Source organism: Hippoglossus hippoglossus, chromosome 12, assembly GCF_009819705.1.
Source record: "Hippoglossus hippoglossus isolate fHipHip1 chromosome 12, fHipHip1.pri, whole genome shotgun sequence".
Taxonomy (NCBI): Eukaryota; Metazoa; Chordata; class Actinopteri; order Pleuronectiformes; family Pleuronectidae; genus Hippoglossus; species Hippoglossus hippoglossus.
In genome coordinates, this window is record NC_047162.1 from 9,925,369 (window position 1) to 9,950,418 (window position 25,050).

The 25,050-nt window shown below is 40.4% G+C and overlaps 1 protein-coding gene across 1 annotated transcript in view; it reads left to right on the forward strand.

Moving 5' to 3' along the window:
• Positions 1-12,864, forward strand: part of brinp1 (bone morphogenetic protein/retinoic acid inducible neural-specific 1) — a 112,795-nt gene extending 99,931 nt beyond the window's left edge. The window contains exon 8 of the mRNA XM_034603165.1: positions 7,674-12,864. Coding sequence (XP_034459056.1) covers positions 7,674-8,814 — 1,141 coding nt within the window. The 3' untranslated portion in view covers positions 8,815-12,864. The remainder of the gene's footprint in view (positions 1-7,673) is intronic.
• The last annotated feature ends 12,186 nt before the right edge of the window (positions 12,865-25,050 follow it).

A 25,050-nucleotide genomic window follows, 5' to 3' on the forward strand; every position in this document is an offset into this window, starting at 1 on the left:
GAATCCTCAGAGCTGTGCATGTTGGAGCCCCAGGGGTCACTTGGAACACAGCTTAGCTCACAGACCAACCCCAGTTTTTCACACTCTACGACTCTGTCAGATCAACATGTGGGAAATAAAGTAGCTCCCAAGGGTTTGTACCATCTTCCTCTAACCTTTGCGTGTTATAGACTTCAGTGCCATTCAGAATGATGCTATATTCAGATGTTTCCTGAAAACTCTGATGTGATATTGCAGTGCATTTGAGGAGGGAAGGATAAATACATGGGTCCGACGAGGAATCAAAGTAGCCAAGATTAGACAGATGATATACTTATGTGTATCAGTTTTTGTACTACAAATAATACACATACTAAGAGAGTACACTAGAACTTGATACTTTTCAAAAAGGCTGATACTTCATCAAAGGGATGTGTCTTTTGCAATGCACAGGAAAGGTAATAAGAATATCTTTTGCTAAGGCTTGGTTGCTTTGGCAAGCTAGTTAAGAAAAAGTACTTTTTTTAATGATTTGTTTTATTTAAGTCTCCTAGAAGCTACTTAATAAAACATTTCAAACTTGGCGCACACCCTCAGTGCAGGTATAACTGTGAATATAAGTAAAGGGTTAGGGGAATTAACAATAGATAAACTGTTATAATAATAATAATAATAATAATAATAATAATAATGCATTCCCTGAACAACTGGTCCTCTTTAGTCTCATTCATTTTATTTCCTACATGCAGCCTTAGCAGGGCATCCATATTCTGCCACTCAAAGCAGGTTTTAGCTTAATTAAATTATGGATGCGATATGGAACAAGGGAAAGTTGCTTATTACTGAGTGCAATTATTATGATGTAAACTGGTGCAATCAAGTTATGCTTATCCAAAAAAGATTTTAAGTCTTAAATCACGTTGCCCTCTCACCGCTGTATATTAAATAAGTTCAGTCAATAAACATATTTACATCAGCTAATGAAAGTCAGGCGCCTAGATGCATTGTCCATAATAACAAATACGTGTCACCTCACGATTTTCCGAGCTTGACCTCAGCACCAGGTATCCAGTCATTAAAAAGCATTGTAAATTCTTGTTGTGAGCACTCACTGCAATAAGCGTGTGGAAACTTAATACGTGAGCTATATTGGATTTGCTCTTGCATTTCCTGTAATGAGTATAGCAGCTCGCTTCAAGAAGAATGAACATAGCAGTTTGTCTTTGGTATAAATGATTAATAGTGACAGATATGAAGTAGCATCACTCCCAGCCAAGTAATTTGCACCCATTAATTATTCATGTTCAAAGTCAAGCATATTTACAAATATGAGTGTACCCTCCATATGATTAACTGCTTTGCCCTAATTTATATTGATTTTGACGTGGCACTGCTTATGTTTACCATTAAAGTTCTCATTTTTTTATCGCAATCTTTGCATATACATATATTTTTTCAGCCTCACACTATAGCGATCCTCACACATAGAATCATCGAGGTAAGGGGTCCGGCTTTTTCCATTTTCTTCTAATGGAAGTTGCTATTCTCCTGCTCTGATGTTCTCTTTTCAGCTTTTCTTTTTCCTTGCACCTGAATGAGAAGGAGCTATGATGCATGTTATAGGAAAACCAGGGCTGTCTGATACCCCATTACAAACAAAGAGTGAAAACAAACGGCTTCCATTCCAGTGTGTTTTCATTTAATTTCCTATGGCAAATCTAAGGAAAGCCATTGCTTTAGATAAAAAATAAGGCAAAAATAAAACTGGCTGCATGGTGCACTCAAATAGCTTATTGAAGGAGGCATTGATTTGATAAAATATGTTTATGCTCAATACTTCAGAATGGAGATTTCCGCTGTTATTACAATCAGAGGAGGGATCATAATGACTGGGCCTGTGTCCAATGCAATAATGAAAAGCTAATAAAAAATGACGGGAATAGTTTTAACTGTGAGGCCCCTGTTAAAAAAAACTGTTTGCAATTATTTATTTTTTCAACAAAAGTTATCTTCAATATCCTGAATTATTTCAGATCCAGTTTGTCACAACCAAGAGATCCATCCATCCATCCATCCATTTTTCTGTTGCTCATCCATGTTTGTGTCACGGTACCAGCAGGTCAAGCAAAGCAGTCCAGGCGTCCCAATCCCGAGCAACAGCCCCCTTTGGGGGACCCCGAGGCTTTTCTAGGCCAGATGAGATATATAATCTCTCCAGCATCTGCTGGGTCTTCCCTGAGGCCTCCAAACAGTTGGACGTGCCTGGAAGACCTCCAGTGGAAGGTGCCTAGGAGGCATCCTAATCACATGCCCCAACCACCTCTTTTGACACGAAAAAGCAGCAGCTCTACACTGAATCACTCTCAGTCTGGCCTCTCCCCTGGAACTAATCTACCTTGTAACAGGTAGAACCAAACCAAAGGCCAAACAAAATGGAGAGAGGTTGCTGGCAGGGCTGAGAGAGCCTCGCTGAAGGCTGGGACTACTATGTCCTAAGGACCACTAAGCCTACGTGCTCCAGATCTGATCTAATTTATCAGTACCAACAGCTGAAAAATAACTGGGGGGGTCAAATGCATGTTTGTGGCCACCAGAGGCATATAAAGGTCAGTTGTGAGGAAGGACATGGTGTGTGTCAACTGGAGACAGCAACTTTCTGTTTTGCCATTGATGTAAAACGAATGCCTACTCTCTCAGAGAATATTATGACAGCACCCATGAACAAGTTGTGCTAAAGCAGACCAACTAGCTAGTGTAAGAATAGCAAGTGATGGCAAATGAAGCGAGGGTTCATAGCTAGAAACACAAGGAGGAAGGTTCGCTGCCCCTGCTGTGGCTGCTCTGCCTCCCTCGTGGCTGATCAAAACAAAACTGCAAAAGAAGGCGAGAGGTGTGTTCACAGTTCCCCGGAAAACAATAATAATCACACTTATGATAGTAAAAGATATTGTTGGCAGTGCTACCATTTGAATCTTTCACCAGGGTATATAGTAAACCCAGTGTACTGGCAGGTCTCTACTTGGTAGCTACTCTTATATTCATGCCGTAGTGGGCAGCAAACACAAGCTGGGGAAAGATAACAGGATCCAGCCATCTCTCCGAAGACACTGTGGACCAAACTGCAGCACTGCAATGTGAAGTAAAATCACAAACACAGGCCTGCACCAGGAGATTAAGACATTTCTTCTCGTAGGAAGAGCCAAAAGCAGATACCAGCACACTAGTGCACATAAGCAAACAGGCACTAGAAATAGCAGGTCCACGCAAAGGTACAGTATATATCCAGTCTGCAACTGAACAAACAAAGGGTGGAAATCAGAGGGCGACTGTGTTGCAGTGTTGAAATGATCCTGTGGACTTTGGGCAAGAATACAAGAACAAACATGACAAATTTAAGGCAGAGACAAAGTCTGGGAACAGTTCATAGTTAGCGGTTTGCCAACTCTCATGCTTCTGGCATCAGACAGATGACTTCAGGCTCTGTTTCCGTATGCAATGTCACATTGGGAACAAATATGTCAAACAAAAGCCAAAGCATACAACCAAGATGTTGCTCTTTCTATCTGATAAAGTATTTCTTGTGTAGAAAAAAGGCCACATTGACAATAATGTAACTCTACAGACAATTTGCACTCAAAGGACAGACACAGACATAAAATACACACTTTAATCAATGAGCAACTTAGAGAAAAAGATACCAAACTCTCTCTGTTTCTCATTCATTAGATTTAATATACAGAGAAAATGTTCCTCTCCAGACTGAATGCACATAACTTTAATTCACAGACAGAACTAAACTTTCGACTCTTGATGAATATACATTTTGCCAGTGAGAGAGTTGGAAATTTGAACCACACTAAATTAAGGAAATGGCTAAAAGAAGATTAGAGGAATTACACTTCATCTCTGAGAGATAAATAACACCCTTGAAATGATTTTATATGAAGTTACATTCTTCAGAATCTAACAAGGATTCATTTTTTATTTTGTTTTTCCCCACCTACCACTGGAAAATAATTTATTCACGCTGCAAATACTATGCAGCAAAAGTTTAGATTTTTTCCCCAAAGTTCAGTGATTATATTTCTACTGGAAATATTTAATGTGGCATTTGATATTCTAGTTTTTATGCCAGTGTGTATGTGAATACAAAAAAGAAACATACCTGGAAAGGGGTGTAATATTGCAAGAAAAAAAATTTCCTTTAGTAAAATCAAACATTTACAAGTAAAACATAAACGTTTTTTCTCTCAGATTTGCTTAAAAAATAAGACAATCTTCAGAAACTGAGTGTTGTTGTCAAGAAATCACCTGCAGAGGGGGACATAATGAAATTAGAATACTTTGCTGTAGGATTTAATACTTCTTATTTTAGCCTAGAATATATATTAGCGATCTCCTGAATGCAGAGCAGATTTATTGCAGAGATGAGGGTTCTGGCAGGCGAAGGCCGAGGCCACAGAGCAAATGGCGCATTTTTGCCGGACGGAGCCAAAGAAGGCTGAGCTGTGAGTGGGACTGGACGGCTGACCAGTCAGCTGGGGAATGAGCAGAGCAGGCGATGGAGGCTGGGCAGTGAGCGGGGTTGGAGGACCGACCAGCAGGAGGATGAGTTGGGGAGCAGACTGCCGAGGCAGGGGGTTGAGTGAAGCTGGAGATGGGTGGAGATGAGCTGGTTATGGAGAGGGGGCGCTGTGTGCTGGGCATGACGGGCAGAGTGGAACATGGGGTGATCTCGGAGCTCAGGGATATAAAGGTTCCTCACAGAAAATTGTAAATCCCAATTAGGTGGATGGATGTAACCAGCAATATCATTTCAACTGTCCATTAAATTAGATTTTCTTGTGTATTTATATGACTCAGATATTCAGGTTTTTCTTCTTGTAAATTTGTGTTTTTTTGTAAATCTACCTTCAAAGGAAGAACTCAAGTGGCCTCGTGTAAAGAAGCCTGCATTTCACAGCCTTAAACTCGTGTTTGTTTTCATGAATAGAAGAACATTCCTTTTTTAACCCAAACCAAAATCTTTTTCTAAACCTAACCAAGGATGTTTTATCAGCCTAACTCTCACCAAGTTTTGCCCTTAAAAACCATGATCACCCAGAAAACTTCACCACATGTTTATTCCTGTAACCATGAGCACAAGGGGTCTGACACATCTGCTGGTGTAGGTTTGCTCCAAATTATATTTTAATGGAATTCTATGTCAATCATTCTTATTCTCCATCATTCTTCAGCACTCAAAACGATTTCTAGCCATTCACTACTTATTTGTAAATGTGCTTTGTGAGGGGTAATAAAGACACATACTTGTTATTATTAAGTATGTGCAGTATTTACATTCACAAAAATGAAGGTCATGTGAATGTGTGGGAATATGGGATCATGGAAACTACAGCACTCCTTTAATTCCCCCCCACATTGTGAATCCAGGATCAAACAATGTGCTTCCATTGTCCTCTATAGGTGATCTGTTCTAGGCTCATTCTGGGTGTAGCTTGAGGGCTCAGTGGCCTGCTGAGAATGCAATGTCATCCATCATAGTTAATGCTTAGGTTCATTAACATGTCAAGCTAACCTTGACCATCCCTCTCCCCTGAAAAAATCAGGATTCCAAATTAATCTCCTATAGTCAGAAAAAGAAGTTCCAATACTGTCAGGATGACAAGAAAAGATGCCTTAGGGGAAATAAGGAGACATGATAAGAATAACAAGTAATGCCTTCCACTTGAGTGAAATAACACAACTCCTCTCTTGAAGGAGAGAAATTACCCTGTTCACGATCCTGACTAGATGTTTTTAAAATACTGTGGCATGAAAAAGTAAGTGACCCCCTTGAAATCTCCTTCATTTAATAATAAATGTGTCTTCCAATATGATTAGATCTACATCTAAGCTCCAATAATAAGCAAACACAATGTTTTGTGACAAATAACACACAGATCGTTTCATTCCTCATCTTAAAATATTCAAAATGTAGGATATAAATCTATTAACCTCTATTCTATTAACCTCTGTTTGTGTCTATCCTAATGACACAAACAATAATAAGCTGGGGGTAGACCTGCAGTCCATTTCAATACAACCAGATTGGACCTGTGTTTGTCTGGCTTATCAAAAACTACATTTTGAGTTTAAAGAAGAAGAATCTCCTGATGTGAATGATGCCTCACTAAGAAGAGACCTCAGAATGAAGGATCAAGAACTGTGGATTTACATGAAGCTGGAAAATTTAAATTTTAAAATCGTCTCGGAGATGTTAGCTCTGTTTGACAAACCGAAAAACAAGCCGAAATTGAGATGATTTATTTCTGCGGCTTCTTCCCCTAGAAGAGACTGTGCAGCTAAGAGAGGCACAAAGGAGAAGAATCAGTGTGGAAAAAGAAAAAAAATGAAGCCCAGAGAAATGTCAAGGCTCAAATGTCCAGGGTGAATTGTATATTTCATTACCCCAGAGTAAGGCCTTTGTATCTACATCATGGAGCAAGTCCTCCTCCACAGAGTCCGCCATGTTCCACCACCGTGCCTCTGCAGTAACACTCCTCCTAGTCACTCAGTCCCTGTTGATATGCAAATCATGGTACATGGTTGTATGGTGTCCTTGGTGGGACATTATTCGAGCAGCCACTTCTCTTCAAATGGAAACAAATTATAAAAAGACATGTCATGAATGCCAGAGGTTTGCCAAAGAGTAACTTCACACTCACACAATGCTTCTGGGAAAATAATTTGTGGACTGATGAATTGTACAGAAAGAACAAATAGGACCATGTGTGTGGGGTAAGAGGTAAAAAGGGAACTGCATACCAATACGAAAACATCATCCCATCATGATTCGGGGGCTGCTTTGCTGCCTCCGGGCTTGAACAGTTGAAATGAATTCCCAAGTTCAAGTTATTAAGGTATCTGACATCTAACAAGACATTGTTAGTGTGGCTCTCCGCCAGTTAAAGCATAATGAAAGCTGACTGCTGCAGAAGGACCATGACATGTCAGGATGAAGGAAGTGTCATGAAGAAAATCCACCTGTTGGAGTCCTTCTGTCGCAGCCCAGACCTAAACCGATAATAGAGATGCTGTGGAATGACTCTGTTTAGGCCACACATCCAAAAAGTATGAACCTGAAGCGGTTCTATCAGAAGAATGATCCAAAATACCTCTAATCGTCTGCAGTGGAAGCAGTTGTTTGAGGATACTGATGCTGAAGGGTGTTCGACCTGTTATTAATTCCAAGGGATCGCTTATTTTTTTCTACAAACACAATGGCTCTGGTCAATAAATTCAACAATCTGTGATTAGCTTGTATGTATGTATTGTATGGGCACATAATGTAGAAAACCAGGTAATTCTAAAGGCCTATCTATCTATCTATCTATCTATCTATCATCTAACTGTGCCACTGGTAAACAACGCAGGTCATTTATTTTTATTTTCTTGTCAGCGGTGTTGATTCATTTCAGTGTGGTTGAGACACCTTGTTAACACTTGGAGATAATAGAACACAATTAAAACCAAGCTTCCACTGTGATAATTTAGCTGTCATCACAAACCGTTCATCACATTGTCACAAATTAATCAAAATCAAAGATCTTCTGGTGGGGAAAAAACAACCAAAAAAACACAGTAAGCCATGGAAAATGTAACAGCAATAATGTATTTATGTATTGTTTTTTTCTTCTTTTGTGTCTTTCTAGGTCTGTGATGCAGTGGCTCAACAGGGTTCAGTCCTTCCTCTACTGTAATGAGAACGGGTTCTGGGGGACCTTCCTGGAGAGCCAAAGGACATGCGTGTGCCACACAGGCGTCACCCTGTGCCTGAGACCCATCCCGTGTGTCATAGGCGGCAACAACAGCTGTGCTATGTGCAGCCTGGCCAACATCTCGCAATGTGGCTCCTGCAACAAGGGTTACAAGTTGTACCGCGGCCGGTGTGAACCCCAGAATGTGGACTCAGAGCGCAGCGAGCAGTTCATCAGCTTCGAAACTGATTTGGACTTTCAGGACCTGGAACTCAAATACCTGTTGCAGAAAATGGATTCACGACTGTACATTCACACTACATTCATCAGTAACGAGATCCGCCTGGAGACATTCTTTGACCCCCGATGGCGTAAGCGCATGTCCCTGACTCTGAAAAGTAACAAAAACCGGATGGACTACCTCCACATGATAATCGGCCTATCAATGAAGATCTGCCAGATGCGAAATAGCAGCATTGATCCCATGTTCTTTGTTTACGTCAACCCGTTCAGTGGCAGTCACTCAGAAGGCTGGAGCATGCCCTTCGGGGAACACGGCTACCCACGCTGGGAAAAGGTACGACTGCAGAACACCCAGTGCTTCAACTGGACTCTCCTGCTGGGCAACCGGTGGAAGACCTTTTTTGAGACGGTGCACATCTACCTGCGTAGCCGCGCGAAGGTCCCGACGGGCCTACGCAATGACACAGGCCAGGGTCCGGTGGATCTCGCGGACCCGAACAAACGGCAGATCTACATCAAAATATCTGATATCCAAGTTTTCGGCTACAGCCTGCGTTTTAATGCCGACCTGCTCCGCAGTGCTGTGCAGCAGGTCAACCAGTCGTACACACAAGGAACTCAGTTCTACTCATCCTCATCTGTCATGCTCCTGCTCCTGGACATTAGGGATCGGATTAACCGCCTTGCCCCTCCATCTGCACCTGGCAAACCCCAGCTGGACCTCTTCTCATGTATGCTGAAGCATCGGCTCAAGCTCAACAACAGCGAGATGATTCGAGTTAATCATGCCTTGGACATGTACAGCACAGAAATACTAAAACAGTCGGATCACCTGACTGCGAAACTCTGTTGAACATAGTGACATGAACAGAAGGACAGCAAACTCAACACACAAACGCCCAACAAATGAACTATGAGGGGATATTAATCTTGATTTTCTTTTCTCTTTCTCATTTTTGGACCTTTTCTGCCTTTTGATGTAATATTAACTTTGTAAGCATAATTCTTAAAGAGAAAAAAAGGAAAAGGCAGTGATGAAAAGCATTTCAGGAAGATGAAGAAGATTCATGGAACAACTCTAAGGACTGTATCATATTTGTCCCAGCATGTCTGTCATTCCCTTAATGAACTATAAAGAGCGCGAGAGAAAAAAAGAAATATTAAAATTTATGTACTGGTGGAAAAAGAGGCCTTGATTTTAGTCTGAGGGATCAAAGGTTATATCTGAAACTGCCATTCTTTACTGGGGGAAAAAAAAAAAGAAGAAAAAAATATATACATTTTTAAAGGAATAATGACATAACACAAGGGCAGTCCAGATATCCTTTTATTTCAGCTAATGTGCAAAATATTTCCGACAGTTTAATATCAAAGATGTTTATACATTGTAAGGATTAAATAGCCCTAGTGAGTAAGTAGTCAACAAATTACTTATAGACTCTTTATTACATTTCAAAACCCACAGTGAATCCGCATTGCTCTTTGTGAGTTATGAGGCCACTCCGTCATTGTTCTGACACATAAGGCACACAGCAGGGCAGTAATGGATAGTCATGTCAAATAACAAAAAGCCAGCTGTTTATATATACATATATATGTGGGTGAATGTGTGCGTATGTGAGTGTGCAAGTGTGCGCATACCTTTTTTTGGCTTGATGCTTATTGCTGTTCGTTAATTGAATGTGTCATTTGAGATTGACTCCAGTCTAAGCTGAATCTCGCATTTGGATCGCTTCTTCCCGTGTTTGAAATTCAAGCTGTGTTTTTTCACAAGGCAGTACCTCCTGGTGCGTGAGTGCAATATTGTGGTCTGAAGATTTAACAATCAATGCTATTTTGTACAGCTTTGCAAAATGTACATGTTGTGACTGCTGATCCGTGGAGCTTTCCAGCACCAAGAGCAAAATGTAAACATTCATTGTTCAGGCACATTTGCAAGACAACTTAAAGCCATACACTTCCCTGAGGTAGACATAAAACATGAAGCTCATCCATGTCTCATTTAGTACCTACATGGAAAAAGATGTTCCATTTATATGTTTTTATTTTATTCTCTCACTTGATTTCATAAATGAACACAACAAAAAGACAGATGACAAGAGAGGGCATTTACTGCTGGATGCAAATTGTTTTGAAAGCCATTGAATGTGTCACAGGGGGAAAAAAATATATATAAATGCTTAAAATACCTTTTTGGCAGTGATTAATATGTAAGCTTTTTATGCCCATGTGTAAAAATGTTTGTTTCTCTATCTAGATGTCAAAGTTTCTTCTGCATGTTGGTGAAAACATCAGCAAAGCTGCAACGTTTATCATTTTGAATCATCAAATTTGAAATTTGAGAACCTACTACACTACTATCAATCAAAAGTTTAATAACACCTCAGTTTAAGTTTTTATTAAAAAACTTTGAGCAGTTAGTCTCCAGTGAATAACCTTAAATGCAGTAAGCAGTAAATTGGCCAAAGCAAAAAAAGAACAGGAAAGAAAAGTTCCCAAAAGCTGCAAATCCATGTAAATTTCATGGAAAACAGGCTTTTTTCAAGTATAACAAATTGGTTAAATTACAAGGTTCCTGCTGCAATGGAAGTTAATTAGGCCCTGAAAGATACTGCAAACTATTCCTACAGGTAAACCAACTTTTTTTAAATTACAAAGTCTGTTAATTACTAACTGGAACAAACTGTGTTACTACGCCATTGGATTCCTTATAAGGACAATACTGTACTGTGGGAAGGGTTCAACCATCACAGTTACCAGATGAACTGGACAGGATGTGATTTAATACATCTGTGGAAACTTCTACAACACTGTTGTGGACAAATCTTCCAACCAATTGTTCATTTCATTTCAGCAACAACTTAAAACTGAGGGGTTGTAAAACCTTTTTCATGTAGTGTAAGTGCTTCGGGTCACACTTTATTTTGGTAAATCTGATGCTGAAACGTTGCTTTTACTGGTGACCTTTTGTAGGTCCACTTTATTACTTGCATATTTGTCCACAACAAGAAAGGCAAGGTCCCCCCATGTCGTAGCTGTTCTGGCGTTGAAACATAAAATAAAGACCCCGAACTCTGGAAAAACCTCCCTACTCTTAAAGCTGCAGGAGTAAGCTTTTAGAATAGTATTTAAAACCCATTGATTCCATATGTCTTGCGTCCCTTGATGTACCTTTAGTTTGGTTGCCTTGATATTATTTCGTTGAACTTTGTTGTATGTTTAAAAAGCTGTACTAGTCCTTTTTATTTTGTGATTAAATAACTTGTGAGGTTAGCTGTAAGCAGAGGTGCGTAAAATATCTGGAAACAACCAGTTCGGAGAGGGACATAAATGTGGGCGGGTCAAACAATGAAACTGAAAAGTTCTTGAAATAACACCGTAAATAGTTCGAGCAATGATTAACGAGAGACATTGCAGCGGTCCTGGAATTTCTGGTGATTGGGTATTTTGCAAAATTACAATTATCTATGTAGTATGTAGTATATGTTAGCACGTAGAGTATGTGGCGGCCAGTTCGGAACAACTAACGCTCAGCTTGTAGGGCTCAGCTCCATGTTTTTAGGTTGATCTCACAGTTCACAGTACTTTCTTCAGTCTTTGTCTTTGTTAATGGCTCAATATCTCTACCGTTGCTTTCAGTGTGCAAATGATGACAGCCCTGCTCCGAGGCGCGTCCGGGCCAGGGCATAGCGTAGTAAAATGTACTGTATCGTGACCGGTGCATCTGCTCGGGTGTAGACAGCAGCTCTGGTCGCTGACTCACATTCTGCCGCTGCCCAAACAACAGCTTCCCTGCAGGGCAAACACGGCGGTAACTGCTAGACTCGCTTTAGCGTTGGAGGCTATCAGGCTCTGTGATGAATTTCGAGGGGCCATTATCTTCCTTTTGTGCCATTGATCACTTAAAATATGTTAGCATCCATTGCATTACCACTGACATTTGCATGGCAACAGTATCTGCGAATGGATTTGTTTTAGCGGATGCCGAGCTAATTTTTAACATATTGACGCTAAGCCCTCACAAGCCCGAGATGGCCATTATCCTACAGTCAATACAAATGCAGTAAACAGGGGAAATGATAGTGCAGCAAACACATTGGAGAATCCAAATGAATTGTTACCATGTTGTAATAGTGATAATAACAACGCGGTTATTATTATTATTATCATCATTCTTAATATTATTATTAAAGTGCCTGTTATCAATCCCTTTAACATGTTTAAAGCTGGAGAAAACATTTTTGATGTTACGCACGAGGAGCGACACTCGATTAGCTTCAGAATTCCAGACCGTACACGATCAAATACAAACGTTTCATCTCCTCCTGAGGTCTGAGCTTCGAGGAGGTTTGTGCATGTGGGGATTTCAGCCACCAGACGGAAAACAAAGAATGACTTGTGGTAATACCGGTGGATCCTTTTTGTCCCCTGTTGTACAATACATGTGTAAATATTAACTCTGTTACGGTGACAACACTCTGCTACGGTAACAACATTATAAAATATAAAAGTATTGAAAGGGAATACAAAGACTACTTCAAAAAAAAGCCCTCCGTCTGAGTACATTAGCACAAGGAACAGGGCACTCATGTCTTATGTATGTAATTAGACTCATGACAATTTATGACTGTTTTTATATCGTCGGAACATGCTGTACATTACAATTTAGTTTTGAGCCACTTGCAAGGTCCATAAAACAAGCACATTTACTCGTATGGCGTTATGCTACCACAGTGTTGCTTACATGTATTCCATGACTATGTCTGAAGATTTTTACACCTAATACCTTGCCTATGTACTTTTTTGCTGTTCTGTTGGGATCATTATATCAGCTTATTTCAAATGAATGTTTCATATAATAATCTATTTCTCATTAAAATGCTATATTTAATAAGAAGAGCAAGGCTTGTTTTTACCATTTCCAATTCTAGAAACGACACATCCATGTAGCACAATACATGCTAGAGCCCGACCGGTAATGCCAGTACCGATATTGAGAGGTAAAAAATTATGATTTAGTGTATTAAATATATTATTGTATATTATCATATACATAAAACAGCCAATGATTCCTAAGATGTCTATCAAACCCTTCAGACAAAGAAAGGTAACTGAGGCTTGATATTTTACAATTTGTCGATCAACTTTATTATAAATAACTGTTAAAAAACAAGAAAACTTGACTTTAGAAAATACACCAGGTAATATATAAAGTTAAATGTGCATCTTTTCTGCATTGGAAAATTGTATATTGCAGCGTATTGGTTAACATTAACACAGATACTGATAGGTATGGGTCAGGCTCTAATACATATTCTGTGAAGAGTATTTTTCCAAATTCTAAGCCCCAACTAATTTTTGTGTCCTGCCATGATCAAAGTATAACAAAAATAACTTATCTTAGTCTCTGCTGCTATTGAATATTCTCACCGTGGGCTTTATCCTGTCTCTGACAATTGCTGATAACAGAGATATTACCCATGGCCAACCACTTATTTTTGTAGCTTCACAATTTATTGTTTGCTGCGATGAAAGAACCAGCGCCTGTGCTCAAAGATTCAAATCCAGTAAGTCTGTGGCATTCATCACCACAAGATTTGGTAGCACACAGACGCATCATTTCTCTTTATCTTTTCACCCACTTAGTCATTTTCTGTTTTCGTCTTTATTGTACTCTGGTGGTGAAAAGCAGTGCTGGCACCGGCTTCAGATTAGAATCTTTTTATAATCTTAAATTCAAACATGGGGCCCATATTGAAGTTTTGAGAGATATAAGCCACTGACAGCTGCAGCAGCAAGTCGAATAAAGTCAGAATACACAAGTATTGTTGCAAAATTATTTGAATGTATTATTTAAAGCATAAATTTGACAAAGAGGACATTGCGAAAAAATATAGATTCGGATACATACGTTTAGGGAATCTGTAAAAATCTTGTGATGATAGTGTCGGTGTTGAAACTGCATTGTCAAGGTTTTTAATGCTGGATGGGTGTGGACAAATAACAAACAACCCTGTATTACACACAAGTACTGATTTGTCAGTCTAACGCACATTACACATATTTTGACCTCCTTTATATATTTATCATATTTTAATGTTTACCAGCATCATGTGTAGCCTTTGATTTTAAAATATCTAAATTATTACATACAAAAGTGCACTGCCTTAAGCCTGAAAAAAACTACTTTAATTGCTAATACAGAACGTGAGTGCCATCATATGCCATCTTTTAAAAGGCTTTCCATTTGAAATGGTCAAGTCTTGTCTTGTGTGTCCATTTAGGTATTTGTCAGTCTCCCAATACTAGGACCAAAAATTTAGTACATAAATAATTGGTCACTGTGATGCGTTGGGTGGAACTGTCGACTCACAGCAGGAAGGTTCCCAGTTTGAATCCCGGTCCTCTCTGTTAGAGTTCACAGTGGGTGGTCTCTATCCACTCTGGCCTCCTCCTCCAGTCCGAAGACATGCAGAGCCTCTAAACTGACCACAGGTGTGAATGAGTGTGAATGGTGGTGTGTCTCTGTATGTTGGCCCTGCAGTACACTGGTGACCTGTCCAGCATGTACCTGCCTCTCGTCCAATGTCAGCCGTGATTGGCCAAAGCTGCCCCCACGACACTCAAAGGGTAAGGGCTATAGATAATGGATGGATGAATGGAATTATTTTACAATTTAAAAGCCATGGAAATAATAAATATAAATAAAACAGTGCACTATTTTCAATAATGCTATCCCACTTAACAATAGCTTATGTTAGCATAGCAGCTAACTACCCTGTCCCTGCTCAGACATTGACAATTTTGTCATATATACAGGGAAGCAGACTTTTAAATTTTGCATGTCAGCCTCTCAGTGAACCCCTGCATGAACTCACTGCATTTCTGCCATTTTACAGAAATCTGTTTTGGTCTCAGCCCTCACTCAGAGCTCCTAATGCAAACTCCAGAACATGCACCTTCACATGGCCTCCCACCAGTGAACGTTGTCAGTTGCGTTGCTTGGAATGCCTGGTAAAGCCAGAGGAACCCCAGTCAGGCACTGGACCCATGGGCGCCACCTGGACCTTTGTTTTAGAACGATGAGTTTGAGTAATTTTTTTAAATGTCTACATGAAACACATGAATGCACTCAGGCATGCTTTTATCCATGTTCACATGTTTTTATCAATGTATTTTTCAATTTGTTGATAATGACACATATCATTTCTGCAGATTTGTCAGCTGCATAATAAAGCTTTTAATCCCCCCCTTCAGCTAGATCTCCAGAATGTTCTTCTGGATTCAGATCTGGTCACATGGGAGGCCAAGAAACACTGGTTCAGCTTTCATGTTCCTGAAACCACTCTGAGCTGACTACAGTTTGATTATAACACTGGAAGGATCCACTAGAAGATGGTAAATTGTGGCCATAAAGGGATACACATGGTCAGCAACAACGCTCAGATAGACTTTGGCATTCAAACAATGATTGATTGGTATGAAGGGGCCCGAAGTTCGCCAAGAAAACATTCCCCACACCATTACACCACCACCAGCAGCCCGGACTGTTGACACGAGGCAGGCTGAGTTCATGGATTCGTGCTGTTGATGCCAAATTCTGACCCGACCATCTGCTTGCCTCGGCAGAGATCGAGAGTCATCAGTTTTGGTGAGCCTGCTTGCACTGCGGCCTCAGATTTCTGCTTTCAGGTCGACAGGAGCAGAACCTGCTGTTGTATATCGCCCACTTCAAGGTTTGCAAAAACGCATTCTGAGATGCTCGTCTGCGCACCACAGTTATTAAGAGCAGTTATCTGAGGTTACCGTAGGCTTTCTGACAGCTCCAACCGCCTGGCAATCCTCCTATGAATTCTTTCATCAACAAAGCCTTTCCATGGATGTTTTTTTGTTCTTTACACCACTGTGAGTAAACTCTAGAGGCTGTTATTGGTGAAAATCCCACAAGATCAGAACTTTCAGAAGTAGTAGAATGATTATACAACGGTTAAAAATGACTGAGAGCACATATTTGAACATTCACCGATGCTCCTGACCTTTATCTGCATGATTCCATGCAGCCATAGACATGCGCCACAGCCACATGATGGCTTGATTGGGTAATTGCACGAATGAGTAGAGTAACGTTGTCCAACTAAAATACTTAAGGCCTATATTCAAACAACTCAGTGTTTTTTTGCAAGAAAAAAATTATACAGGATATGTGGTAATTGCAAACTGATATAGGCTAATAGTGTAAAACCTGATTCTTACTTTTACTGCACCATATTTTCACATGTTGTGCGGGGTACAAAAGAGTTTTTCATGTTCACCTGGCGTGCAACATTTTAGTAGAATACTGTGGGGTTTTAAAAATATTACATTTAGGATGATGGAGGAACGAACAAAAGGGTCAAATGTATGACTTGATTGACAGAAGTGACTGCTTAGTTCCTCAGAGCTCCTTTCTTTTCAAAGGAAAATATAGTCCCGTCATCCCAGGCTGTGATTTAAACTAAAGAGATTTGAAAAAATAAATTGAGGTGAAGCTTTTAACTACAGTAAAAAGAAAAGCAGCTCTTCAAGTAGCTTCCTCACATACAGACATGTGCTTGGCAAATACATATGGAGGGATTACAATTATAGAATGGAATATCACATATTAATGTTATGCCTCATAGACATGACCTTCATAGATAGAATTGCCATCGTTTTCAGTCGAGCACAACTTAACATAAAAGCAAGGAAGCCAGTGACAAACATCCCAAACATCCAAGATTAAAGGAATGGAAAGAGAAACGTGAACACAAACCTTGACATGTTCCTGTTTAAAGGACGGAAACACGAACACAAAACAAAGTACCTCTATTCAGAGATTCTGCTGCACATGTGAAAGTGCTCCTGGAAAAGTTATTATTTCCCCTCTGCAAATAATTTGAACCGTGCCCAAGGTTTGCAATCTTTTCAGTTTCTTTAAAAATATATATTTTCTATTCCAATATTCAAAAGATTCACAGTTTAATAACATTGAGGAAATGTGCTGGGATAACCATTGGTTGCTTGTAGAACAAAAAATATCAGGGCTTTTGCACAACTACACAACCAATGTCAGCCCATGCACTAACACTGTCCATAAAATGTGTGGACCTATTTATTGTTCATGTTGTTTTTAGCTTATTTAATATCATATATACAATATTTTTAACCTTAATATAGCAGCAAACAACCTTTCTATATAAAGGTGTAGTGGAATAATGATGTATTGAGCAGTGAATTAAGTCACACTCCCTCTGTGTGTGTCGTAATCCAAACTTCTCTGTCACCGGTCAGCCATGAATGTAAGTCCCTGCCTGTGAAAGCGTTGGCCCTTCCCACATTCATAAAGTAATCCCAGTCCAGATGTTTCAGTGGATGAACATCTGCTCCATTTCCAGTGTAGTATATGCCAGGTATTGTATGCCAAGTAAACCTGGGAACTGGGGGCAGCATGTGATACCAGGACCGGCTCTGCAGGCCAAGTCTGTGGTCCTGGACATGACAGCAAGTTTCTCGGGGCACAGTATCACATGTGACATTGTCTTTGGCCAAGAAGTAAAAATAAAAATGACTATGGAAGGGAGAGTCCAAGTCCAAACTTCCTCCTGCTCTATCACAACCGCAAAGGGCAGAGCTCCGATTTCATCTCAGGTCGCCTTCATGGAGAAACCAAACTCTCCTTCAGACGAGGACCCTGCTGAGATGACACATTGAGACCAAGGAGGAGGAGAAGCTGTCCTGGAGCTGACAAAGTAAACTACTTTATATGCCTTAACATTCATGTGTTGTTTTTGCATTGTATGTTTTTCACACTGGATGAGGAACAATGTGTAATTCAACGTGTCCACTGAAAAACATTTATTTACATGTGATGGATTGAAGACGTTTCTCAGACATAATATTTCACATTACTAGAAAAGCCATGCACTGTGTATGTATTCAGTACTTCACTGATTGATTGTTACAGGCACATACCCCTCGGTGGTGTGTTTTTTCCCGACAGCCTCGATGTGTCACCCCACAAAGCCTTTGTAGTGTGGAAGGAGGCGAAACCATACTCGAATCAGAGGGAGACATTCACTGGCAGGATTTTCCTGGAGGAGCAAGAGGAAGCTATAGTGATGCCGCTCGTTCAAAGGCGCCAGCACTTTCCTCAAACACCAGCTTCTGCCGGATTGATGAGAGACACACAAGGGCCAGGGCCGAGCTCCACACAGAGAGACAAAAGGAAGAGGAGCACACAATGTGCACTAAGGGATGGAAAAACAAGCCTCATGTGTCTGTACTGCAACACAGACTTGTGAGGCTCATGCTTAAAACATCACATATTGTCAATTATGTGCATGAGCGCACATCGACGATGCATCTGCCCTGTAATGGTTGATTGATTAACAGATTGTGAACCCTGAAGCATCTCAAGGTTCCCCCCTGACCCTCTATGCTTTCAGAATTTGTTGATATATATCAATATAGTGAATGACTTAACTCACAAATGTATTGATTTATTGATGAACAGCTACAAGGTTTTTCCTTTGTAATATATAACTTATCATTCATTTTTTTAACCATACATAAAGACATAATATGTAACTCTTTCTTAAAATGTCTAAAATAAACAATGGATCTATGTTGTATCATTTGTTGACTTGTTTATTTACATCAATCCAAAATGTTTCTAACAACATTCTAACCCAATTTTATCCGAGGTAACAGGACGTTTCCTTTTGGTTTGATCAATTGTGTCGTATCCGCTTCACCCGTGGCTTTGTCTGTCTCTGCTCTAACCTCCGGGGCAAACGACGTACGGCAATGGAAAATCACACTGCTAGCTAATTAGCCAGTTAGCTGTTTTTCCCTTCCACTGTTTGTATTGATCACCCAATTAGTCACATTGCGTAGATTGTCATCGGCAATGGTGGTAAAGACAACACATTGTATGTTTAAATATATATGATAGGTCTTAAGTCATGGTAACTGAATTTCTAAACATTTACACATTGGTATAATCTAATATACTGTATTGAAACAATAACAAAATAGGAGTTAGCAGGTCATATTATGGTAAAACATGTGTGGTTAGTTTTCCCTCTGGTTGTCTTGCTTTATAATAATCTTCTACAGTGCATGGACAATAGGTTAGTTGCCGACATGTAGTAGCCACCCACACTTTAGCCCTGTGCCTGCAGTTTTGAATGTTCTCCATTTAAATACAATTATGTAAAGAAACATTTACATTTCTAACACTTCAGGCTTTTGTTTTGTGAAAGTAATGAAATGTCTCAGGAGAATACACCTCCCAGTCAAAAGTGAAACCATGTGTTGTATTGACTTTTAGAATTATTTGACTCCTGCGTACGCTATTGATAAAGTGTGCTTATTAGTCTACTTTAGATTCCTATTTGTTAAACTAACAGGTTTATTTGTCTTATATAATTCTAGCTCACATGTTTGGCCTATGGTGTGGTTTCTGGTTCATGTGCTATGTATACAATAGACATAGACATTTTTTCTTTTTAAATAAACATACAATTTAATACAAAGTATTTGATGGGCCATTAAAAAATAGCAACATCCACCTTTAATATTAAGAAGCAACAAAATGACACAAAACAAATCTCCATGACACAGAATTGTTTTTTTATTACAATGGTGATGAAGCTGCTTCTTCAATTTGACATTTACTTTGTATTATCGTGCTTAAACTGGTATCCTAGGTACACATCTCCATGGTGCCGTGACTGAAGCTCCGTCGCCGACACCTGAAGGAGTGCAGCGCAGGAGCGGTGCAGCTGTGGAGGAGACAAATGCCTCCCATCAAAAGACACGGAATCCAATAGAAGTTTGTCACAGAGTTCGTACTCTGTGACTCATTTCATCAGGAAAAGGTGGCAACAATGTTCGTCACGCGCTTAAGAGAGAAATAAAAAAAGTATGACAGTGCAATGAAATTTGTGTGGGAAGTGCAGAATCAGATACTGATTCCCCCGCAACCTTTCATTCCCTCTGGTTCACAGGAACTGATTATGTTTTGAAGCACAGGAAAAAGAAAAAGTAAAAGAGACATATTTCTTAAAGTTCATAAATCCCAGAGCCTCGAGACGGCAGGGGAGCAGACTAGAATGATGAAAAGTGGGACAATGAAAACACACAACTCGTGGATAATGGATAAGCGGGGGACACGATCCAGCCTGGGTTAAATAAATGTCAAATAAATAAAGCCCATTAACGAGGAACTGGTGAACTTACTGTTAAGTTTGTGCTCTCCTCTGGGCAGGAAAACAGCTGACAGGAATAAACACACTTGTTAGTGTACACTCTCGCCTTGCAAGGAATTAGACACAACCTGGCAGGTAGCTCTCCTGATAATTGAAGACACTGCACCGTAAACACCTCAAGGCTGTTGTTATTCTAGAATCTTGTTAACAGCTGTGGATGACAGAAATGTGCGGGTGCTGATGTTCGGGGCATTCTACACGACAAATCCTGTGACAAGCGCGACAAAGATTACAGCAGAAAAAGTATTTTAGGTGCAAAATGTTGTCACATGGCTCGCAGCTAGAGAGGAATGACTTCAAAACACCTTAAGAGAGTGTTGTGTGTGGTGAGAACTAATGTGGTTTGTCGATCTGTCTCGATATTATGATGTTTTTTTTACGGGTTCGGCCGCGGTGTTATTTATGGCGGCCCCCAGGTGCAGGGCAAAGTCACAAAAATAAGCAACGAGAACATGAAATAATGGATCAAAGCACAGAATAACACAGCAACACAAATAAATCAGACTACCATGACAATTAAAAAACAAAAATACAAAGACATGAGGCCGACAGGGCAAAGGAATTGAAGGAGACATGATATCTGTTTCAGTTTCCCTCTAACAAGGGCGTTATGTTTTCAACCCTGTCCAATTGTTTGTTGGGTTGTTTGTTTGTATCAGGATTACACAAAAAAGTATAGGACAGATTACAATGAAACTTGGTGGAAGGATGTGGTATGGGTTAGGGAAGAACAATTGATACAAATTAAAATATGGATCTTTATTTAATCATTTTCATAAATTGACTGTTGCCATTGAATGCCATTCCAGATATTCATGTCAAACAAACACTGCTACTGAAGCTCCATTTTAGCTCGCGGCTAGTCTGGCACACCCCCTATCAAAGCCAGTGAAAGCGAGAGCGGAGGCAAACATTTCCTAAACGCACTGAAAGTCATTGGCCAATCACAACAGAGAAGGGCAGCTGGCCAATCAGAGCACACTGGGCTTTATTGGGAGGGGGCCTTATAGAGACAGGTGTTTCAGACAAAGGCTGAAAAGAGGAGCTGCAGCAGAGAAAGGTGACGTGTTTTCTGAGCATGAGAGCATTTAAACCCATTTCAAGTAATAACCCAAATTAAAATGTTGAACCTGGATAGGAGCATAATATGTCTCCTTTCACCCCACAAAGTCTCCAAAGAAATGCTGCTGTGATCTCCTCATTCACCTTTTGTAAAATGCAGTTCTAGTTATGCATCCCAGTGGATTCTAAATTGGTCCTGGTTGCTGGAAGGTGCTGACACATTTGCAACTCTGGTAAATTCAAGAATCACATTTCGGTGTGAGATTCCATTCTTCTGGTGACGAGAGCACAGATGTTAACCTGAACTGCCTCGCGTTTTCAGCAGAAGTGTAATTGGACTCACACTGTTCACCCTCTTCTTTCTATGGGAGAATCGCGCTGCTCCCCCTTTAGGATTTAGGTTTGAGAAAGTGAGTCGCAAGCATGACAGAACCCCGTGCTTTAAACCTGAATAGTCACCGGCTGGCTGATAATTAGCTCCGTATGTAAAGCTCTGGGTTCTGCACTTGATTGCAATTGTGCTGATGTAACTGAAGTGGGGGTCGGACTGGTATTTGAACACGATATCCTTCCATGTTCTGAACTCTGAAGGTAAATTTCTCTCCAGGCTTGTCTTTTTTTTTAACCTGTGATGATGAATTCACCTGCTCGCTCTGTCAAAATACATTATTTCTTTCATTTTCAAAGTGTTCCTGGAACCTTCTCCGTTGCTGCTTGAAAATACATTTTGTTTGGGTTGGACAACTCTGTAAGCACACAGCTCCGGGACTATTAAGGTCGTTGAATGAGACTGTACATTTATTTCAGACATTCCTCAGAACATTTGTTTCCAGTATAACGTCCATAGTCGCAGCCTCGCTTGCCATATGGTCCAATTAGATCTGGAGGTTGATCCGAGGGACCTGAGATAAGCGGGACAGTACTCGGCAGGAACGTAAACAGCCATGGTGGTAATGGAATCTGAAACCTTCGAGTTTATTGGAAGAGAACACCCTCCCTGTTTTATATTGGACTCTGGTTTAATCTACTAACAGCTCATTGGTGGTAAAGAAATAGAGACACGGGCGGCATTTCCAGTATCACCGCCTCGCAGGTTGGCGGAAAATACAAATTCACAATTTTGTTTTCTCTTTCGCCTTTTGTAAGCAGCCCTGAGTGTTGCTTGCTGAATTATAGATGGCACAACATGTGTTTTTTTTTTTTTTTTAAGTTGCCTCATGAATTGGATTTTAAGGTTTCATTTCCATTTATCCACATACACAACAAACAAATTCCCATTTCTCGGACATCTGGATTCCTTGGTTGAGGTTGTCATTGGGACTTTGTTGATCATCACTATTGTGCTTTGACAAAAGGTTTGATTTGGCCTGAAAAAAACATGAAAATGTCACGGCAACCCATTTTACCCCAATTAGCAAGTTCAAGTACAAATGAATCAAAATAAAAGGTCATTTTTAACTGACAAATCATAACATATTAAGGTCTAGACCTTAAAAAAAAAACACCATTATCAGTGTAGGCATTTTTAGGATTTAAAAGGATAATTGGATTCAAATCGAATCAAAAGATCAGATTAGTTTAAAATGTTGCTAGTCCCCAATGTACACAGCCGTCCTAACAGGCCGTTCATTAACACAGGGCCCCCAGTCTCACTGCCCTACTTTCACCGACTGATTGACAGAATGGGGCAATTTATTTACATAGCGATGACCGACAGCTTCACCTTTACCACTTAGCTCTCTGCGAGGAAGCTGCTGGCGGCTGTTTTGTCTCCGAGGCCGGGGCGTAGCGTCGCACAAACACGCTCGTCTTTTCTGAACACTAACAAACTAGCTCTCCAGCCTGCTTGATCTAGACAGGCACTGGTGAGATTGATGGCTGTGACTTGAAAGCTGTATTTCAGAAACTGCCTATTCTCCCCTGACAATATTCTATAAACTGCTTCCTCTAGTAAATCCCACTCCATCTGTCTCTGTCATGGGGGAGACACACACACACACACACTCTCACGCACACACACACAAGCACCATGATCACAGTTTCAAAACACAAGCCAGGAACACCTTTCTAGCATTCCCCTGCTACTTTCTAGGGATTGTAGTAGAATGGAGTAAACTTCTGTTGACAAATTCATGTGCTTTCCATTCATCAGCTTTACTACGTTGGACGGGGTCAAAGACGAGGAACCTGCTATTGTCTATTGGAGGGGTCATTGTGCTACTTTTTATTAAGGACCTGCTTCTGTTTTAGGGACAGACTCCTCCTGGGTGTTGAGGGGAGCTCTGAGAGCTAAATGCCCAATTAACCTTGCCTGGCCCAGGCACATTTTTACAAATTTAAATGGTTCCCCAATGGCAAAAGGTAATTAATTAATTTAATGGGACGGCATGCTCACCTCATTGTTGAAAGGTGCTGAGTTCACATGACACTAATCAATGGGATTACCTTTGGCCTTATTTTGCATGGCAGTGAGAGGAATCTTCAGGAAAAACAAATTATGATTTGTAGGACAAGTAATTAGTCTGAGCTGATACAACGCTAGTCAGCTATCGTGAGACAATTGGGGGAATGTGTCATTTTGACTGCAACGCTGCTGCTAACTCATACGTAAAAGATGCAAAGACATAAAATTTAAAAATCTTTCACATTGACACTCACTTGAATGTTCTCCAAGATTACAAAGTCACATATTCGTGAGAAAAAAAACTGAGATTAAAGTTTCAAATTTATGGGGTTTTGTGCCTCAGGAGCTACGTCAAAATGGGATATCGCTGGCTACATATTACAGACAATTGAAATGGGATTTTTTTATTGTCTAGGACTAACCATTCTTGAGTTTTACGATGGCATTTTCCTGTTTCTCTGCTCATCTCTGTCTGCCACGCTCACCACTCAGCACACATCACCCCACGAGCAGCTCGTCTCCACCGGGTCTCCAGCTGCCCTCCCCCTTAACCCCCTGCCTCGCCGAGTCTGCTCCCCGGCTCTTACCCACTGCAGTATGAAGCCAGCCTCCACTTTGAGAAGCACAGTCAAACTACACCGTGCTGGCTTTACCGCAGTTCATTCTCCTGCCTGCTGGCCCAGTCATCTAACCCGACCCGCTCACAGCTCACTCCCCCGTCCAGCTCCGTCCTGCAAACCACCATTTCCACTTTGCCCTCATTTCGCCAGCCGGAGCCCTCATCTGCCCAGTAAGTCTTCACTGTATCATTTATAGCAGTGTTCGGCCTTTAGTTTCACTTTTTCTAACAGAACATATATTCTGGACTGAAATCACTTGTGTTTCCTTATTATTATAAATTGGACAGCAACATCATATTTTGGCTCAGTATGTAATGGCCTTAATACGCCAACGCAGTGCGATGTGTTAATCTGTGTGAAAGAAATATTACCTGATGACTATGACACATTCCATGCAACATATTCAAAAGGACAAGAGAAAATAATTCCATCTTTTATCAAACTAGCCAAAGCTAAATATTTTTATTTTTATCCAATTAAATTGGCGGTGGTTGTGTATTTGTTCGCTTTAATTAGACACTTCACCACACGTCTTACTGTTATGACTGCAGCTTTCATTGGACATGTTGCTTTTTGGTCTCGTTAAATTATTATACCCGTCCCCCTCTCACATTACCAAACTCCAGGGCTTGTTTATGCCATCCATGTTGTTATGGTGAATCACTTTGGTGCATGCAATGGTCCCATTGTTCATTTGCATTCATATTCTGTGA